At 44.1% G+C, this 17,752-nt stretch overlaps 1 protein-coding gene across 2 annotated transcripts in view; it reads right to left on the bottom strand.

Annotated features, from left to right (window-relative positions):
• The window catches only part of LOC115090341 (ATP-binding cassette sub-family A member 9-like), a 306,577-nt gene that overhangs the window by 227,022 nt on the left and 61,803 nt on the right, over positions 1–17,752 (bottom strand). For both annotated transcript variants that reach the window (XM_029599290.1, XM_029599291.1), the window contains exon 6: positions 17,027–17,165. In XM_029599290.1, the coding sequence (XP_029455150.1) occupies positions 17,027–17,165 (139 nt within the window). The remainder of the gene's footprint in view (positions 1–17,026; positions 17,166–17,752) is intronic.

Here is a 17,752-nt window from a genome sequence, read left to right as displayed (position 1 = left end):
ATCGTTTCTTTCTTTTCACCGATTTCTAACGAATTTAGAAATATCGTACGATATTTCAATTCGTTAGAAAAAAGATTCACATCCCTAGCATCTAATAAATATGAATCTCCCCAATTTTCCATACTAAATCTAATTGCAGTTCGTGTGAATAAACTTCCTTCAGTGTCCTCAACCTAGATTGTGAACTTTAATAATTTATTTATGAGACACAACATATTTTATGTTAGCAAAAAAAGGAATTACAGCATATAAGCATGAGAATATGGGGGTTGATTTTAAAAAGTCGGCGCGTGCATCCATGTGCGTGCGGTTCTCGGCATACGCACATGCACACGGCTATTCTATAACATGCACGCGCATGTTATAAAATACAATTCCTGCGCACACATGTGCGCTGGATTTCAAAATCCGTGTGTGCATGTGCGAGCGGGTTTCCTCTAACATGCGTGAATATTAGAAAGAAATGTGCGCCAACGCAACAGGGCCTTTCGCCAGTTCCCTCCCAGTCCGCTCTAATTAAGGAATGGATTGGGAGGGAACTTCCCTACCCCTACCCTTCTTCCCCTCTCCTCCCCTCTCCTCCTCGACCCCTACACTGAAGCTACCTATCCCCTATTTTTTTTATTTTTATAGTTACTGCTGCTTGGGAGCAGAAGTTAAACCCCATGCGCTGGCCGGCTGCCAGCGCACGCTTCATCGGGACAGTGGCTAATGGTGCTGTCCTGGCCTGCCCCGCCCAGATCCTGCCCCCAGGCCCACCCCTTTCTTTAGGTCCAGCATTTCTGCGTGTATCTGTGGTTACAAGCATGGCCAGGCCTTTTAGAAAATGCGCGTGGTGCATGCAGGGCCCAGCCACACACTTAACTGCCGGTATTTGTATGTGTGGGCCTCATAAAATTCGGCCGATATTGCCCAGTAAGGGGCTGATGCAATAAAGTGCGCTCAGCCTAGTACACAGGTTAGCCACGATTACACGCAGGTTTTGGATGCAATAAGGGGATTAGAGCAACACGATACAATAAGGGGATTTAGAGCATCCAAAACATGAGTCCAAACAAAGGTAGCCAATAGCGCTCATCACATATAAATGCCATGTAGATGAGGCTATTAGCTATTACCCAGGATGCAAAAAAATTGCTGGTTGACCAACGCATACTTTATAATGTAGCAAATTTAATGCCAGCCCCGGAGCTGACATTAAGTCATACTGCGAGCCAAGAGCAGATGAAAAAACAAAAAAAAAACCTTAGTCTCTGTGGTTCCTACGACTAAGTTTTGTTGTGATACTAAGTTCTACAGCTTGTGGTGCTTAAAATAAGGTGAAAAATGTAAGGGCTCAAAAACGAAAAAAAAAAAAAAAGAATTTGGGGGTGCACAATATACACACTGCAGGTGTGCATGTATATTGTGTATGTGAGTTATCTGCAGCAGGATAAAACGGACGTTTGTATTGAGCGCCTGTTTTCCTGGCAGGCACACAGCCATGTCTCCTAGGCTGTGTGCCTGCCTGTTTTTGAGTGCTAGGAATGCAAAATTTTAGCTGAGTGTGTCCTTTTTAATGCAGCAGCTCATTAAAATATAGCATTGTGCGCCCAGGAGAGGTGGAAGTGTGCTTGTTAAAAAAACAGGCGCCCACTTTGGATGCACGTTTTTATGCGCATGATATTGCATTGGCCTATAAACGGTCACCACCGGTCACCACCATTTATCTTGGGTTAGACAACAGTGCCTTTTCTGGCTTCATTATAGATCACCGTCACTCCATCTTTTCCTAGGTGTGCCTGGATTTCTTTTTTCTGTACAGTGATACTGAAGAGCTTCTTCCGAGAATTTTCCATGCTTCTCTATATAATTTCCTTCATTCCTTATGCAGAGATCCTCCCAGATATCAGCTAGAAACCAATTTCTATGAGAAGGAATGATCCATTTACTGAATGGGAGGAAACAGAATAGCTAGTGTCAGACTGTAGTTCCCCCATGTGGGAGCCTAGAATATATAAATCCCTGCTACCATTTTAAGGTGTGGAGTCTTGACCCTTCCAGGGACAGCATATCCATAGCTGTTCCCTGGCTTTTTTTTTATTTTTCAGGAGGAAAGCCTCTGGTGTCTCTGGATTGAGATCTGGGTTCAGAAAGGAGAAAGCGAGGTTTAACCATTTTGAAAAACAGTAGGGAGATACTGACGTTTTACCTCTATGCAGCAAAATATGGATTCTGACTCACAATATGTAATATGGGCACTCGTGACCACACTCGCTCGTCTCCCATCATTCACTTCCCAATAATTTCCAATAGACATAGTCGGGTTAAATAAGGCCGCAGCTTTATTGATACACCGGCCCGAGCCGTCATTTAACAATATACATAACATCCGGGTTTCAGCATCCCCGTACCCCGACCATCCGCCGCTCCCGGCAAGATGGTCATTACCAGCCGTCTGGCTCACTGATCCGGCCTCACACCCCCGGTTCGCACTCCCGCCACTTGCTTGCAAGGAGCCGAACCCGGGTGGGCTCCCGCCGCCCCTCTGCAAGGAGCCAGGCCCCCCCAGGGTCTCCCGCCACCTTGCTAGCAAGGAGCCCCCAGCGTTGACAACAGCCCCCCGTTGTCAACCTCCGTCCCGTACCAGCTGAAACCCCCATAGTCTGACAACAACAACATTACGGCTCGGGCCAACCGCCCCCGCTGCGACAACAAAACAACTTACCCAAACAGTTGAACAGAAAGGGCGGGAGGGAGGGAACAAAATTCCCCAGCCGCTCTCCGCTGCGCCGCCGCACGAGTCTGCTTGCCGCGCGCACGCCCTCCTAATCCCCCGGCTCATCCCCTCCCGCGACTCCACCCCCCCCTGCCAATCCGGCCCCTCGTCCCCCTGGTAACTCCCCCGCTGACCAATCACCGGCCCCTCTTCGGCGTCCTTTCCTAACACCCCCCCCCCCCTCCTTATCTGCCCGCGCGCTGACCCTGCCTTTCGGTGCCCCCCCGTTTACCCCCCCCCCCCTTTCCCCTTTTCTCTGCTCGCCGCGGCACGGGCCCACATTACCAAGCTCACCCGGAAACAAGTTCCGGTTGAGCTTCCAGACACTTAGCCTGTATTTCAGCAGAAATACAGAGTGAACATCTTAAGCCAGAACAGCAATATGTGACTAAGATACCTCGTCTGCCAGTACAGCTGTTTAACAAGGCACCTCTGAAGGAAAACTTCTCCTCTCTGTAAACAGACCTGACCTAAGACAATACAGGCCAGGGGTGTGTGTGTAAGAACAGCTGAGTTCTGCCTGGAGATGAGACCCTCCAATCGTGCAAGAGGGTCTTATCCAACAGGTCAGCTCTGTCACTCAGCCAGATCATCTCCCTAGTCAGATGTCACACGGCCCGATCACGTGTCGGAGATCACTCGCCAGAGGGAGTCAAGTAAAGGGGAGTCCAGCAATTCGAAGTGAAGAAGAGGCTCCATTTCATGCTCCTGTTTTACTATGTATGAGCTCCTGAGTATGCATTTCTGGGCTCTTAAAAATGGCATAGGAGAGGGGCTCAGAGGGTGGCGGTGAAGAAGGTCCATTAACACCATCAGAAGATGATACCCGAGCCATCAATCCCTGTTCTTCTCTGTAACCAAGTGGGCGAGAGTCCATGTCCTGGAAGGCACTGCAAGTAAGAGAGTCTCCTGCCTGCTACCTAGCAGACTGAGTCAAACCTTTTTCTTCTCCAGGGATCAGACAAGTCCTCTAAGCTCAGCAGGTGACTGGGGCCACTAACTCAGCCTCTCTCCCGCCTCAGCACTGAGACATCATTAGTGGTGAGACAAAGGTTAACCTTCTAAGAGTTATGGAGATATTTAGCTAAGTTTATTAATAATATCCTAAGTAAATCAAGGTTATCCTTGATCCGAGTTCACCTATAGTATGCTAAGTACTTGCCGTGTTAAGGATTATAGTATAAGTTTCTTATCTAAGAGGCATAAGTTGTGTGTATTATTCTGAATAGTACGTCTGATATGTCTGAGAATAAAGGTCTGATTCTGACATAAATGCTTGTCTATTCAGGGGTTTCTCAGATTGTATGTAAGGTAATAAGTGGTAAGTTCCTGTAGCCTTGCCAGTATTCTCTAGAAAGAGAGAGAAAAGGGGAGGGGTAAGTGGGCAGTATCCTCCAGGCTACAGTATACTCTTAGAAATCCTTACAGAACTGTGTCTGGAACAGTGCAGACCATGATTGGTAATTCTTGTGATTCCGAGGTAGGTGTTTTCTTCACCCTCCTCATCTCCTATTTTTGGTTTCCCTTTTTGAAGCATTTTTTTTTTTAGCACGCCTGAGTACTCACTCATAGGATCAGTGTACGCAAATCAATGGAGTCGTGTTTCTCAGTTAGAGAACACAGGCGAACTGAAGAGGAGTGGGTTCTCCTCCATTCCTGGATGAAGGAATGAAGGACAGCAGAGGAATATCTGGACCTAATAGTAGGTTCACTATCACCTCAAGGAGATTCATGAAGAAGTAGGTGAATAAAGAAACTCATCAAGTAAAGAAAAGGAAGAAGATCTTCAGGAGAGGTAGGAGTGATTAGGATTTCTCTGTGTGGACTTTGACTAACCTGAACAAAAAGGAACTGTCCCCTATCAACTGTCAGGGCGCTTAACAACTGCCTCAATTCTGATTGGAGAGGAAGAGTAAATGTATTTATCAATTGGAATTAAATTGAACTTGGATGCTCTGCCCTGGACTAATGCCTTACATCAGATCTGTAATCCTGATAGGGCACTGCACTCCTCACAGAGGGGACTTCTGGATGTACCCTCAGCACAACAGGCCAGGCTTGTAGACACCAGAGAGCAAGCCATTTCAGTCACTGCCCTGACTCTTTGGAACTACTTGCCTCAGGAGCTGTGAATGATGGACTGCCACAAAACGTTCAAAATGATAGCAAAAGCTTTTTTCTGTAGGCAGGCATTTTTATACACTATTGACCTCTGCTCCCCGAACATATAGCTGAACTCCAGGTTATATGAGCTCCTATGTTTGTGTTTTCTTCCGTTTTATATGTTTTTATTTTGTGCATGTTTGTATGAACGCCACTTAGGGTCATAGTTTAGGCAGCATACAAATAAATAAATATATAAACCATTCCAATAAATGTACTAAAAAGAAGGAAGGTAACAAATCTATTTAAAGAGTTTACCTTGTGCTATCACATAGTGAAACAACTAACGCTGTAAAGAACGTTCATCAATTTCACCATTCATCAGTAAAATTTAGATTGCCCCGGCTGTGGCAGGCCCGCAACCGTGCCTACTCACCTCCGGCTCTCGGCTCCCAGACCTGGCCCATCCTGACTGGCAGTGGTGGGCAGCCGCCTGCCAGTCCTGCACCCTCACTGCTTCCTTGGGCGCTCCCAGTTGCTCCGCGGACCCCTCCGGCTCCCAGCGGGTCTCCCCACGTGTGCCACGGGGAGATGCCGCCGTCCAGTGTCCTGCCTCTTCCTAGGCGCACGCGCGCATGTCTCGTCGGCTTTTAAATGGGCCGCGGCAGGAAACCAACCCGCGGTCCCGGATGATGACATCATCGGGCCCCGCTATTTAAGGCAGGGCCTGCTACTCACTCCTTGCCTTGGCAATAGGTCTCCACGCTAGTCGTGTGCTCTGTTGCCCGTTCCTGTTCCTGACTTCATTCCTGGTTCCTGTTCTTGACTCTGTTCCTGGTTCCTACCTAGCCTCTGCCTTGGACTGATTACTGGCTTTGACCCTTGCTTCATTGGACCACGCTCAGGACTGGCTTTGACCCGTGCTTCGAGGACTATGCTCAGGACTGATATCTGGCTTCGACCCTTGCACCGCTGTACCTTGCTTAGCACTGCCACCTGCCCCAACTTCAGCCTGTTCCTGACCTCGCCTCTGTTATCTCTACGGACTTGGCCTTGTTAGGCTTCGGCCTTCTTCTACCTGGGCATCACCTATCTTTGTTCTCTGGTCCATCATTGCCGCCTGGGCTTCTGGACCTCTGCCTTGTCTGGACCTGTCTAAGTCCATCCAATACCTCTGCTGGTCCCTGGCCGCCTACTATGAACATCCACCGGGATTCATCTGACAGAGACCCGCCTAAGACTTGCTGGCCCCGGCATCCAAGGGCTCCATAGAAATGAAAGAATATTCTGGGAGAATAAAAAATTTATGCACCTGGGAATAGGCCAAAAAATCTGAGGGTCGTAAATCATAGATTTCAATCAAATCAGAAAAACTCATAAAGGATCCCCGGGAGAGAAGATGAGCAAGACACATAATACCTTGTGAGCTCCAAGTCACAAAAGTTTTATTCTGCATGCCAACAGCAAATCAACATTGTGAAAAAGATGAGAAGCATGAAAATAGCATCTCCCACCAACCAAAACCGACCTCCACTGAGCCCAAACATATAGCGTCATATTAAGAACACATGGAAGGCATACTAATGGTCACCACGTAGTTCACAACCGCCACGGAAGCACAGAAAGAGGCATTTTGCCTACCATATATTGTTCGAGCAGGACACCACTTCTTCACATGAATACTCCTATGGATGTCCATTAAAGCCTGAAATTGGGACACCGCAAAATCCCAGGCCAAATTAGGGACTTAACAATGATAGAAATACCAGCAACATTAGAACTAGGTGGCAAAGTCTCACCATCATGTACATGGTTAAACCACTCTTTAACAGATCAATCAGATAGGGAGCAAAGCGTTTATAATACTGACTAGTGAACCCATCAAGGCCAGGGAATTTGCCAGATTTAAGCATTTTGATACATTCATCACCTCTAGGGAACTTATAGGTCTATCTAAAAACAGCTGTTATTCAGTAGAAAGATGCGGCAGAGAGACAGTGGATAGACAGTCTATAATAGCATTATCAGTAATAAAGCCATCCATGCCATAAAGAGAAGCATAAAAGGTAGAAAAGCACTGCCAGATATTGGCAGAGGCAGCCACCATCTCACCTGTTTCATTCTTAATTTTTGCTATAGAATTCAGAGTGAACAATATTTTTAATTTCTGGGCCAGGTAGCTCCCAGCTTTGTTGCCCCCTTCATAAACTTTATGGAGTGCCAAGTCGAGTTTGTATGTTAAGAGATCATCTTCTAAGGTGTTCAACTCAGCACGGGAGATAAGCAATTGCTGAAAAACCTTCTGAGATTGATTCAGCATATGCATCTGGGACAACCTAGTCATTCTGTCTGGGAGAGCAAATCTCGATTGTTATCTCTCTCTCTCTCTTGCAGAAGGAAGCCTGAGAAATCAAAATGCCCCTCATAACTGCCTTAGAACATTCCCATATCACCCCAGGGGACACTGAAGTCTGGGTTTTCAATTGAAAGTATTCCTGTATTTAAGAACCCAAAGATTTACAAAAATTCTCATCCTTCAATAAGCTGTCATTCAATTGCCAGAATTGCTGGCCCATATCAGATTCAGGTAACTGTAGGTCAAACCAGATAAGAACATGATTGGACCAGGTTATATCGCCAATCCCTGCCTTACAAACCCTATGTAGCAATAGTTTATCTACTAGAAAATAGTCAATGCGGGAATATGTCCCATGAGGATGGAAGTAAAAAGTGTATGCCTGAGATGTAGGATAGTGTTGTCTCCATATGTACACTAGACTCCACTTGGACATCAGAGAGCTAAGCACCCTCCTTGCCTCAAGGGCATATCTTATAATGCCAGAGGAATTATACAATTTAGAATTACAGGAAAAACTGAAGTCTCCCCCAAAAATCAGCAATCCCTTGATCTGGGGTAAGAACATTTTGTCAAGGGCTAGTAAAATAAGGACTGGTTGAGGTTGGGAGCATAAACATTTATAATGGTAAGAACATTCAGACCCATTTGCATTTTCACCATGGTATACCTTCCCTGGAGATCTGCCTTCTGAGAAATAAGCTCAAACGTGACCTGCCTAGAAATCAAAATACCTACACCCGCATACTTCCCTCCCTTATTGCTAGCCACTAGAAACATATGGTGATAATCCTTAAAGAACAGTTCATGTTCATGCCATTTCCTTATATGAGTCTCCTGTATTAGGGCTATAGAAACTTTATAGTGAGATAATTCTTGCAAGAGGAGATTACACTTTCTATATGTCTTGAGTCCCTTTACATTAAGGGAAAGAACCCACAGTGCCATCACAATACCGTAGAAACAACAAAAGCTGAAAAGACACCCAGAGGTACAGACTAATAATCCTGAGTTGTGGCAGTTTACTATTGCCTCCCCTCAAAACTAAAAGAAATGCAGGAATTTCCCCCCCCCCCCCCCCAACTATCTCCCCATGTTACCTCGCTGTCCACCATATCCTCTTGGTAGACCTCCCCTACCTCAGGGGACCCGGTCAAATGAACCAAGATGTAACCAAACCCAAGCTCTCTCCCTTTAAAAAAAAATGAATGCAAAATACACCATTGCAATAACTTTGCTAAATAACAGACTTCCCTTAATGGGAACATCTAAACAACAAGAGGCTCTTTACGAGTAAATATCACAGTAATACTGTAAAGGTTGAATGCAACAAAGCATATGCAGCACAACAAAACAAGTTTCTTGGAGCAAGGAGATAACCAATAAAATTATCAGCCCGGGCCAGATTTGGAGTGGCGATCATCTCCCGAATGACATCGCAATCTTCGGCCACCTTTTCCAGCCCTTTGTCAGCACAGAGGTGTGACCAATTTGGTGGTGATGTCAGCCATCTTGGTTACCTCAAAAGTAACAGGAAGATTTGCATGCCTGAAGATCTCCGCGGCCTCCACCGGTGACTTTACGATGAGAAATGCCCTTCAACGTGAATCCAGGGCCAAAGGGAAAAGTCCATCGGAAATGGATGCTCTCTGCTCGGAACACTTTGGAAACGTCTTTCAATTTGAATCATTTGCACAGTGTTGTAGGGGCTAAATCATTAAAAATGAGAATTTTGTGCCCCTCCAAGAGCCAATCATTTTTTTGTGGGCTGCAGTATAAAGTTGTGACTTTAGAGCATAACTGTGCAGACACAGAATAATGTCCAGTGCTTTATTGTCAGTTCGGGTTGCTGCCACTCTGTGAGCTCTTTCAATTTTAATACGAGTTCATAGACCGATAACGCCACAGTCATGCAGTTTAGAATGTTCAGGTGACTCCAGTAAGCCCTGAATCCGTAGACTGCACCGCCTAGAGCGGTTTTTCAAGTCCTCTAGCTTCTCAGCCAAAACCCCACATTCAGTTTGCAAGGCTTTCTTTCGATCTAGCATTTTTTGAAAGGAATCATCCTGCTTTTCCATGCACATATTCAAATCATCAACTTGAGTGTCCAGGGCCGCCATGTTGTCTTGAACCTCCACGATCAATGCAAGCAGGTCTTGCTTGTGTTGTTTCTTATCCATTCATAATTCAATAAACCAGCTCCTTAGTTCCTCCCGAGAGGGCATGTCAGAGCCACCCGAAGGGATATTAAGCAAAATCATAATCCCCTTCAGAATTTCTGCCTCCCACTTCAGATGTGGCCTGAGTGCTGTTGTCCTCCTGCAGTTCTGCAACATGTTTGATGAAAGAAAACTGCTTTAGGTCTATCATTTTTCATTTCATTGCCACCTGGGATGTATAATAAGCAATGATATTGAAATATAAATTGAGGGACGGCACGGATGACCAAGTTATGCGTTGGATTTATGCAACTGGGAGCGGGAAAACCTCAGTCAAGTGGCTATCTCGATCGGTAATGTAAGCAGCCCCTCAGAGACTAGATTTTCATGAGATGATCTTCATCATCCAGGGGATTCTGAATCAGCATCGAGACTGAGATCTTACTGGAAATTTCCCATTTCTTTTATTTTTTTTTTCAATTTATTTATTAAGTTTTATATCATACATTAAATAAAACAAGGTAAAGAACTACAAATAAACAAGAGTCACATAGGAAATAAATCACAAGTCCTCATAAAAAAACCGAAAAGGGGAGCAATAAAAAGAATTTATTAAAAATAAAAAAAACAAAAGAAATTCCTGAACACTAACGGGTAGATTTTCAAAACACTGCACGAGTGAAAAATGGGGGTTACATGCATGGCTGGGCCTTGTGCGCAATACATGCATTTTCAAAGGGGCCCGGCCACGCGCTCCAATGGAGCAGTAAGCAACAAAATAAAAAAAAACTAAAGGTAGGAGAAAAGGTTTAGGGAGTGGGAAGGGGAAGGGGAAGGGGAAGGGGAAGAGAGATTAGGTAGGGGGGTAGGAAAGGTCCTTCCCAGTCTGCTCCTTAATTGGAGCGGACTGGGAGGGAACTGGGAAAGGTCTGATCTTGTCACCGCATGTATGTTTGTAATATTAGGCCCCCCTGTGCGCACCGCCCGCACATGTTATAAAATCGGTGTGTCCATGTGGCACGATTAAATTATTCTTCCTGTTAACTTAGGGTCTATGCACTAAAGTTTAATTTGCATGCTAACATAATTTAATATGCACAAACAATAGTGTGCTATGCAGTAAGGGATTTATTTTCAAAATCCTGAAGAGTGGTTAAGAAAACTAGGTACATTTCCCTGGTTATCGCTGAATGGATATTCAACTGCACTTGCTTGGCTAATTGTGTAGCTGAATATCCATCTCAGTCTATCCACTCAAAATTGCATTGCTCCATCCCCTTTCTCCCTGGCTAAATTAGCAATTTTAGTTACACAAATTTAAGACGTTAGTAGGCCCACATTTTTAATAGGGCAAATTTAACCAAGGTAAAACCTGACTAAAGCCGGTTATATCTTACATATCTTTTGAATATCGACCCCTAAGACTTTATAGTCAGGGCTGGTGCTTCCATTAGGCAAACTAGGCGGTTGCCTAGAGCACCAAGATTTTGGGGTGGCAAAATCCTGCCAGTGTAGGGTCTAGAGGGGTGTTGTACCAGAGCCAATACCATCAAAGAAGGAGCATTGTATTGGAGCTACTGCTACCAGTAGTTAAGTTGGGGGAGGGGGTGAATGATCAAAAGTTCGCCTAGGGCACCAAATATGATTGTATCCAGCCTTGTTTATAGTATATGATAAACCTGGGTCTGAAATCATTAGTTGGCATATGCTAAAATTAGTTTCTATCTGCATATACATGAAGGAACATCACATGCTAATCAGATATTAGAGAGCACACAAAAAAATACATAGCGAATGACAAAAAAAGCCAAAATGGCTTATCCAGTCACCCATTTGAGATTCTTTCACTTTGGGTAGATAAGCACGTAATATCCATAAACAGCCTACTAGTTCTGTCCCCCGAAATCTCATCATATCTTTTACCTTAACTTTCAGTCCATTTCCTACCACTTGCCTCTATTTCAATCCCAAGCATGCATAAACTGTGTTGAAGTACTGGGCCTCTACCACTAGCACTGGAAGGCCATGTCAGGCCTCATCTTTCTGTGTTGTGAGCTTGGGGAATGTGGTCACTTGCTCAAACAAGCGTGAGCCCTTGGACTACAGTGCAACCTCACTGCGAGGTTCAAAGGAAGCACCGTGGGAGGTGAGCAATTCCAGCACGGGCTAGACTTGGAACTTGGAACGTAGCTTGGAACTTGAAATGTAGCACCCTCCTGCCTCCACTGAGCCTGTATGCACAAAATGAGACCCAACAACGCAATGCTTCATTCAAAAATTGGAAGAAGGATCCAACAGAAGAAAATAGGATAATGCATAAACGTTGGCAAGTTAAATGTAAGACATTGATAAGACAGGCTAAGAGAGAATTTGAAAAGTAATTGGTTGTAGAGGCAAAAACTCACAGTAAAAACTTTTTAAAATATATCCGAAGCAGAAAGCCTGTGAGGGAGTCAGTTGGACTGTTAGATGATCGAGAAGTTAAAGGGGCACTTAGAGAAGATAAGGCCATCGCGAAAAGATTAAATGATTTCTTTGCTTCGGTTTTTACTGAAGAGGATGTTGGGGAGGTACCTGTACTGGAGAAGGTTTTCATGGGTAATGATTCAGATGGACTGAATCAAATCACGGTGAACCTAGAAGATGTGGTAGACCTGATTGACAAACTGAAGAGTAGTAAATCACCTGGACCGGATGGTATACACCCCAGAGTTTTGAAGGAACTAAAAAATGAAATTTCAAACCTATTAGTAAAAATTTGTAACCTATCATTAAAATTATCCATTGTCCCTGAAGACTGGAAAATAGCTAATTTAACCCCAATATTTAAAAAGGGCTCCAGGGGCGATCCGGGAAACTACAGACCGGTTAGCTTGACTTCAGTGCCAGGAAAAATAGTGGAAAGTGTTCTAAATATCAAAATCACAGAACATATAGAAAGACATGGTTTAATGGAACAAAGTCAGCATGGCTTTACCCAAGGCAAATCTTGCCTCACAAATCTGCTTCACTTTTTTGAAGGAATTAATAAACATGTGGATAAAAGTGAACCAGTAGATGTAGTATACTTGGATTTTCAGAAGGCGTTTGACAAAGTTCCTCATGAGAGGCTTCTGGGAAAAGTAAAAAGTCTTGGGATAGGTGGCGATGTCCTTTCGTGGATTGCAAACTGGCTAAAACACAGGAAACAGAGAGTAGGATTAAATGGACAATTTTCTCAGTGGAAGGGAGTGGGTAGTGGAGTGCTTCAGGGATCTGTATTGGGACCCTTACTTTTCAATATATTTATAAATGATCTGGAAAGAAATACGAGTGAGATAATCAAATTTGCAAATGATACAAAATTGTTCAGCGTAGTTAAATCACAATCAGATTGTGATAAATTGCAGGAAGACCTTGTGAGACTGGAAAATTGGGCATCAAAATGGCAGATGAAATTTAATGTGAATAAGTGCAAGGTGATGCATATAGGGAAAAATAACCCATGCTATAGTTACACAATGTTAGGTTCCATATTAGGTGCTACAACCCAAGAAAGAGATCTAGGCATCATAGTGGATAACACATTGAAATTGTCGGTTAAGTGTGCTGCAGCAGTCAAAAAAACAAACAGAATGTTGGGAATTATTAGAAAGGGAATGGTGAATAAAATGGAAAATGTCATAATGCCTCTGTATAGCTCCTTGGTGAGACCGCACCTTGAATACTGTGTACAGTTCTGGTCACCGCATCTCCAAAAAGATATAGTTGCGATGGAGAAGGTACAGAGAAGGGCTACCAAAATGATAAGGGGAATGGAACAGATCCCCTATGAGGAAAGACTAAAGAGGTTAGGACTTTTCAGCTTGGAGGTTAGGACTTTTCAGCTTGGAGGTGTTTAAAATCATGAGAGGTCTAGAACGGGTAGATGTTAATTGGTTTCGGATAATAGAAAGACTAGGGGGCACTCCATGAAGTTAGCATGTGGCACATTTAAAACTAATCGGAGAAAGTTCTTTTTTATTCAATGCACAATTAAACTCTGGAATTTGTTGTCAGAGGATGTGGTTAGTGCAGTTAGTATAGCTGTGTTTAAAAAGGATTGGATAAGTTCTTGGAGGAGAAGTCCATTACCTGCTATTAATTAAGTTGACTTAGAAAATAGCCACTGCTATTATTAGCAATGGTAACATGGAATAGATTTAGTTTTTGGGTACTTGCCAGGTTCTTATGGCCTGGATTGGCCACTGTTGGAAACAGGATGCTGGGCTTGATGGACATTTGGTCTGACCCAGTATGGCATGTTCTTATGTTCTTATGCTGGTCTCTGGGGTAGCCCTCCGGCCACTCACTAGCCCTTTCAGACCTGCCGCTTGGGAACGGCTTGTGCGTCAGGACAAATGAAAGTTGAGGACAGGACACGACATGACATGGAACTCAGATGAAGCTTGAGAAACTCAGAAGTCTTGGAACTTGAGTCGGAGACTCAGGTACAGGAGGAGTCCAGCTTCCCGAGAAACTGAACCTCAGCGCGCCCCACACAGCCCCCCATTGGCTGATCACGGACCATGCTGACTTACTGCGCATCCTACACAACCTGCCACAGGTTGGTCATGGACCACGCGGGGAGTGGGACAGGCTCAGGACTGAGACTCAGAGGAGAACAAAAGTCAGGACATCACTTGGAACAAGGAACATGTCTTGGAATGAGGAACAAGGAGATCCGCTGGCTGGATAAGCTCCACGAGCCCAGAACTTGGTACACAAACAGAAACTCGAGACTTGATTTGGAACTTGGAACTCTAAAAACAAGGATGGACTCCGAGGACTTGACTTGGAAACAGGCCCTGTGCCAGGAAGCACCCTACACAGCTGCTTGTGGCTGGTCACGGACCAAGATCCTGGCACGCTTGGAGGAAAGACATGGGAGACTCCAGAAGGCTGACCTTGGAATGAAGACCGAAACATCAGGAACTTGATTGAAGATTCAGATGAGATGAAGATTCAGAAGACTGGACGAGGAACCGGCAGGAGACCAGGAACACAGGACAAGTGACATGACAGAGCTCTGAAGAGGAACAAGGAGAGCAGGAACCAGAACTGGAACAGGAACAAGAGAATCAGGAACTCAACTGTACATAGTTTTCGCTTACTCCAATCTCTTATTTAACTGCATTCCTTAAGTCCACTGGACCCTGCTTTTTCCTCTACTCTGCCCAACTTGTTCCTTCATCTCCCTTTTACATGTAACTTTTATTTTCTTCTTCTAAATCTTGTTCTATTTTTACCCTGTTATTTGTAAACCGATGTGATATGAAAATGAATGTCGGTATAAAAAAGTTTTAAATAAATAAAATAAATAAAAATCTAACAAGGAACATGAAGACTATCAAAACAGAGCAATGAACACGGAAGACCTTGAAGGAAGACACACCATGGATGACTATGAACTCTTTGTGAAGGCACCGATGAACTGATGGAGAGCCCCTTTTATAGGGCTGAAGGCAGGACAAGATGGTGACATCATCAATAGGGGCCGCAGGGCTTTTCCCGCCACAGGCCCTTTAAACTAGAAAAGAGGCAAGCGCGCATACCTAAGCAGGAGCCTGGCATCAGGCAAGGGAGGCAGCAACAGCGGCATCCCAGCTGCACAGGAGGTGGAATCAGAGGTGGCACTCCGTGCGGTGAAGAGCAGCATCAGTGGCAGCTCCCCAGCCGCACAGGAGGTAGAGTCAGCAACGGCACTCCATGCCGCAAAGAGCATTGGCGGCTCCCCAGCCGCAAAGGTAGAGAAAGGCCTGCAGTGACAAGTGAGGACAGTAGCGACAGCAGCAAGAGAAGCTGCAGCTACTGCTGCAAGGCAGGGCAGGCAGCGTCGGGATAGGTGAGAGATTGCTCGCGGAATGGGCTCCATGAGTGGCATCACAACATTCTGTTTGATTCTTACAGGACCAACACTTAATTCTTCTCCATGTGTTAGCACCAAGATTTTAAAAATCTACCATAGCCACTGAAACCAACAAGGATATTTTCCAAAACATCCAGCCTCCCTATGCTCACTGAACTATTGGTTTTAAACATTTACTTCATGCAGGTTACCCCGGTCTTCTTAGAAGCCTGAAGTAGCTTACCATCTCTATTAATGTTGTTTTCATTGTTCATGTAGGTTACCCAATTTGTTCTTGGAAGTTAGATGCAATCATACCACTGCTGTTAGGATCATGGTATGCTCTTCTTCGGGCACTATTTAGTATGCATTCACTAATGCCAAGATTTCACACCTACCTCAGACTATGTGTTAACTTTTTAGTGTGCAAACTATGTCAAGGCCTTGGCTAACAGGATGCATTGGAAGTTACCGATGGAAAAGATGGGGTTGTTAGAGCAGAAGAAATTGTAAGAGGTGAAGAGTTGAGGACCGAGGAGAAACAGTAGAGAGGGAGAGAGCAAAGGGGAGGCCGGAAAAGAGAGACACCAACACACACTTGAGCACTCCCTAAAAAAATTACACATTTATTTAGACAAGAAAATATGTTTTCAATCTAACGATTCACTAATTACAAATGTTTTTCAAAAACTGTTTGATGTTAATAGAACATAGTATATAAGGCACAATGTTTTAGATATTGCAAATTAAGGCTCATGCCACAAGTTCCAATTAAAAGCCATGATTGTGCTGAAATGTTGTACTCCATGTGTTCTTATGTCCTGCATAGTAACAGACACTACAAACAATCTACAAGACAGGTGCTCCAGCAGCTGAACTGCAAGTCCCTTACGGAAGGTATTTATGAGGGATATTCGTGAGATAGCCTCTTTCCACCCAAAGTTGGATGCCCCTCTCCAGCTTGTCCCAAATTTGAATCATGTCCGAGAGATAACCACTGCTGTGTGGCATGCGTGGGAGTGGACTCAATGGAAGAGAGGGGTATAACTTCAGGGGATGGGCACACAGTGGTACTGCCAGTTGTCTGATCCTGCTTTGCTGGTCATTGCCAAGGTTTGTCTTTCCAAAGATAATTGCAGGCTTCAGCATGAACAACTGTCAAAATGCCACTGCTGCTGTCCTAACACTTTGGGGAGTTCCTGGCAGGGGGAGGAGGGAGAGAATGGTCGGATATGGATATCCTCCTGACTCAGGATCTGCAGATTCCTCTCCCTTGCATCAATAGGAATGATGTGCCTGGCATGGCTGAAGCACCTGCTGATGTTGGACCGTCTGCTTGGCAGACATCTGAGTTGAGTGCCTTATTTTTGGCTTTTCCTCTCCTAAGTCTCTTCTCTTTTTTCAGCTCCTCTTCTGCCTTCTGCTGTCTTCACTGCTAACAAGTGGTCCTATATGCCCGGCTTACTTTCTAAGCAAAGAGGCTGAGACATGGGGAAAAGAGGAGTGCATATGCTCCATTTGGGTATTTTTAGCAGTATCCCACTACTTAGCACACAGATATGGTACAGTTTTATGGGTTAGCATGCACACGAATAGTGTTCACGCTCAATTGCCATACTTTTTTAATGCATATGCTAAAATTAAATGCATTGCGAGTTATTAGCATGAGTTTTAATGCATTACCCCCTATATCTTTGAATGAGATGGAAAAATGTAAGTTATAAAATGGAAACAACTGTTTAGCATGCAAAACAAAAGACAGAGGTGATGGATGTGAGACTTACTGATGATATGCCATAGAAGAAAAACAGGAGAAGAATCACAAAATAGCTACTTTCGGTGAACAGCCCTGTATATATGAGAATTGTCAGCACGTTGGATATAATGAAAATGAAGACAGTGTACAGCAAGCCCCAGGACAACCTAAAAAAAAACATAATACATTAGATTTCTGGTTTATCAATGGAAGCACAAACAGATGCTTTAATGGAAACCTGTTGATTACTGGAAATGCTAATGATGAGTCTGGAAAGATTGCTACTACAAATTATTACTGCTACTATTATGCAGTTATATAACACTACGGGGTGTGTGCAGCATTGTAGAGACACAAAAGAGACAATATCTGCTGTATGGCGCTAAAACTCTAGTCAAGACAGGCAGACAGACAAGACAAATAAGAGTGTTTAGGGAACCAGCGTTTAAGATTGAAAGTCAACAGGTGGACAGGGACCAATTTAAAAAAAACATAATTCATAACATTTTCTCAAAAAATAATCAAATCTAATGCATGTTGAAAAGAAATATGTCTAGGAGACTAATTAAAAATAAGTTACTGTTTAACAATAAAGGAAAAACTGGAATTTAACCCCCAAAGTTTAAACTTCACAATAAGGGGAAAGAATCTAACATACAACTGATCCTAAAAGGGGAAAAAACAAATGTAGCAAGCTACTGTAAACCAGGTAACTGCCCCCAAGAGCTTAACTTGTGTTGAGCCTTAGAATGTG

This window comes from Rhinatrema bivittatum, chromosome 4 (genome assembly GCF_901001135.1).
Source record: "Rhinatrema bivittatum chromosome 4, aRhiBiv1.1, whole genome shotgun sequence".
Taxonomy (NCBI): Eukaryota; Metazoa; Chordata; class Amphibia; order Gymnophiona; family Rhinatrematidae; genus Rhinatrema; species Rhinatrema bivittatum.
This window is presented reverse-complemented; position numbering and strand designations above follow the sequence as displayed.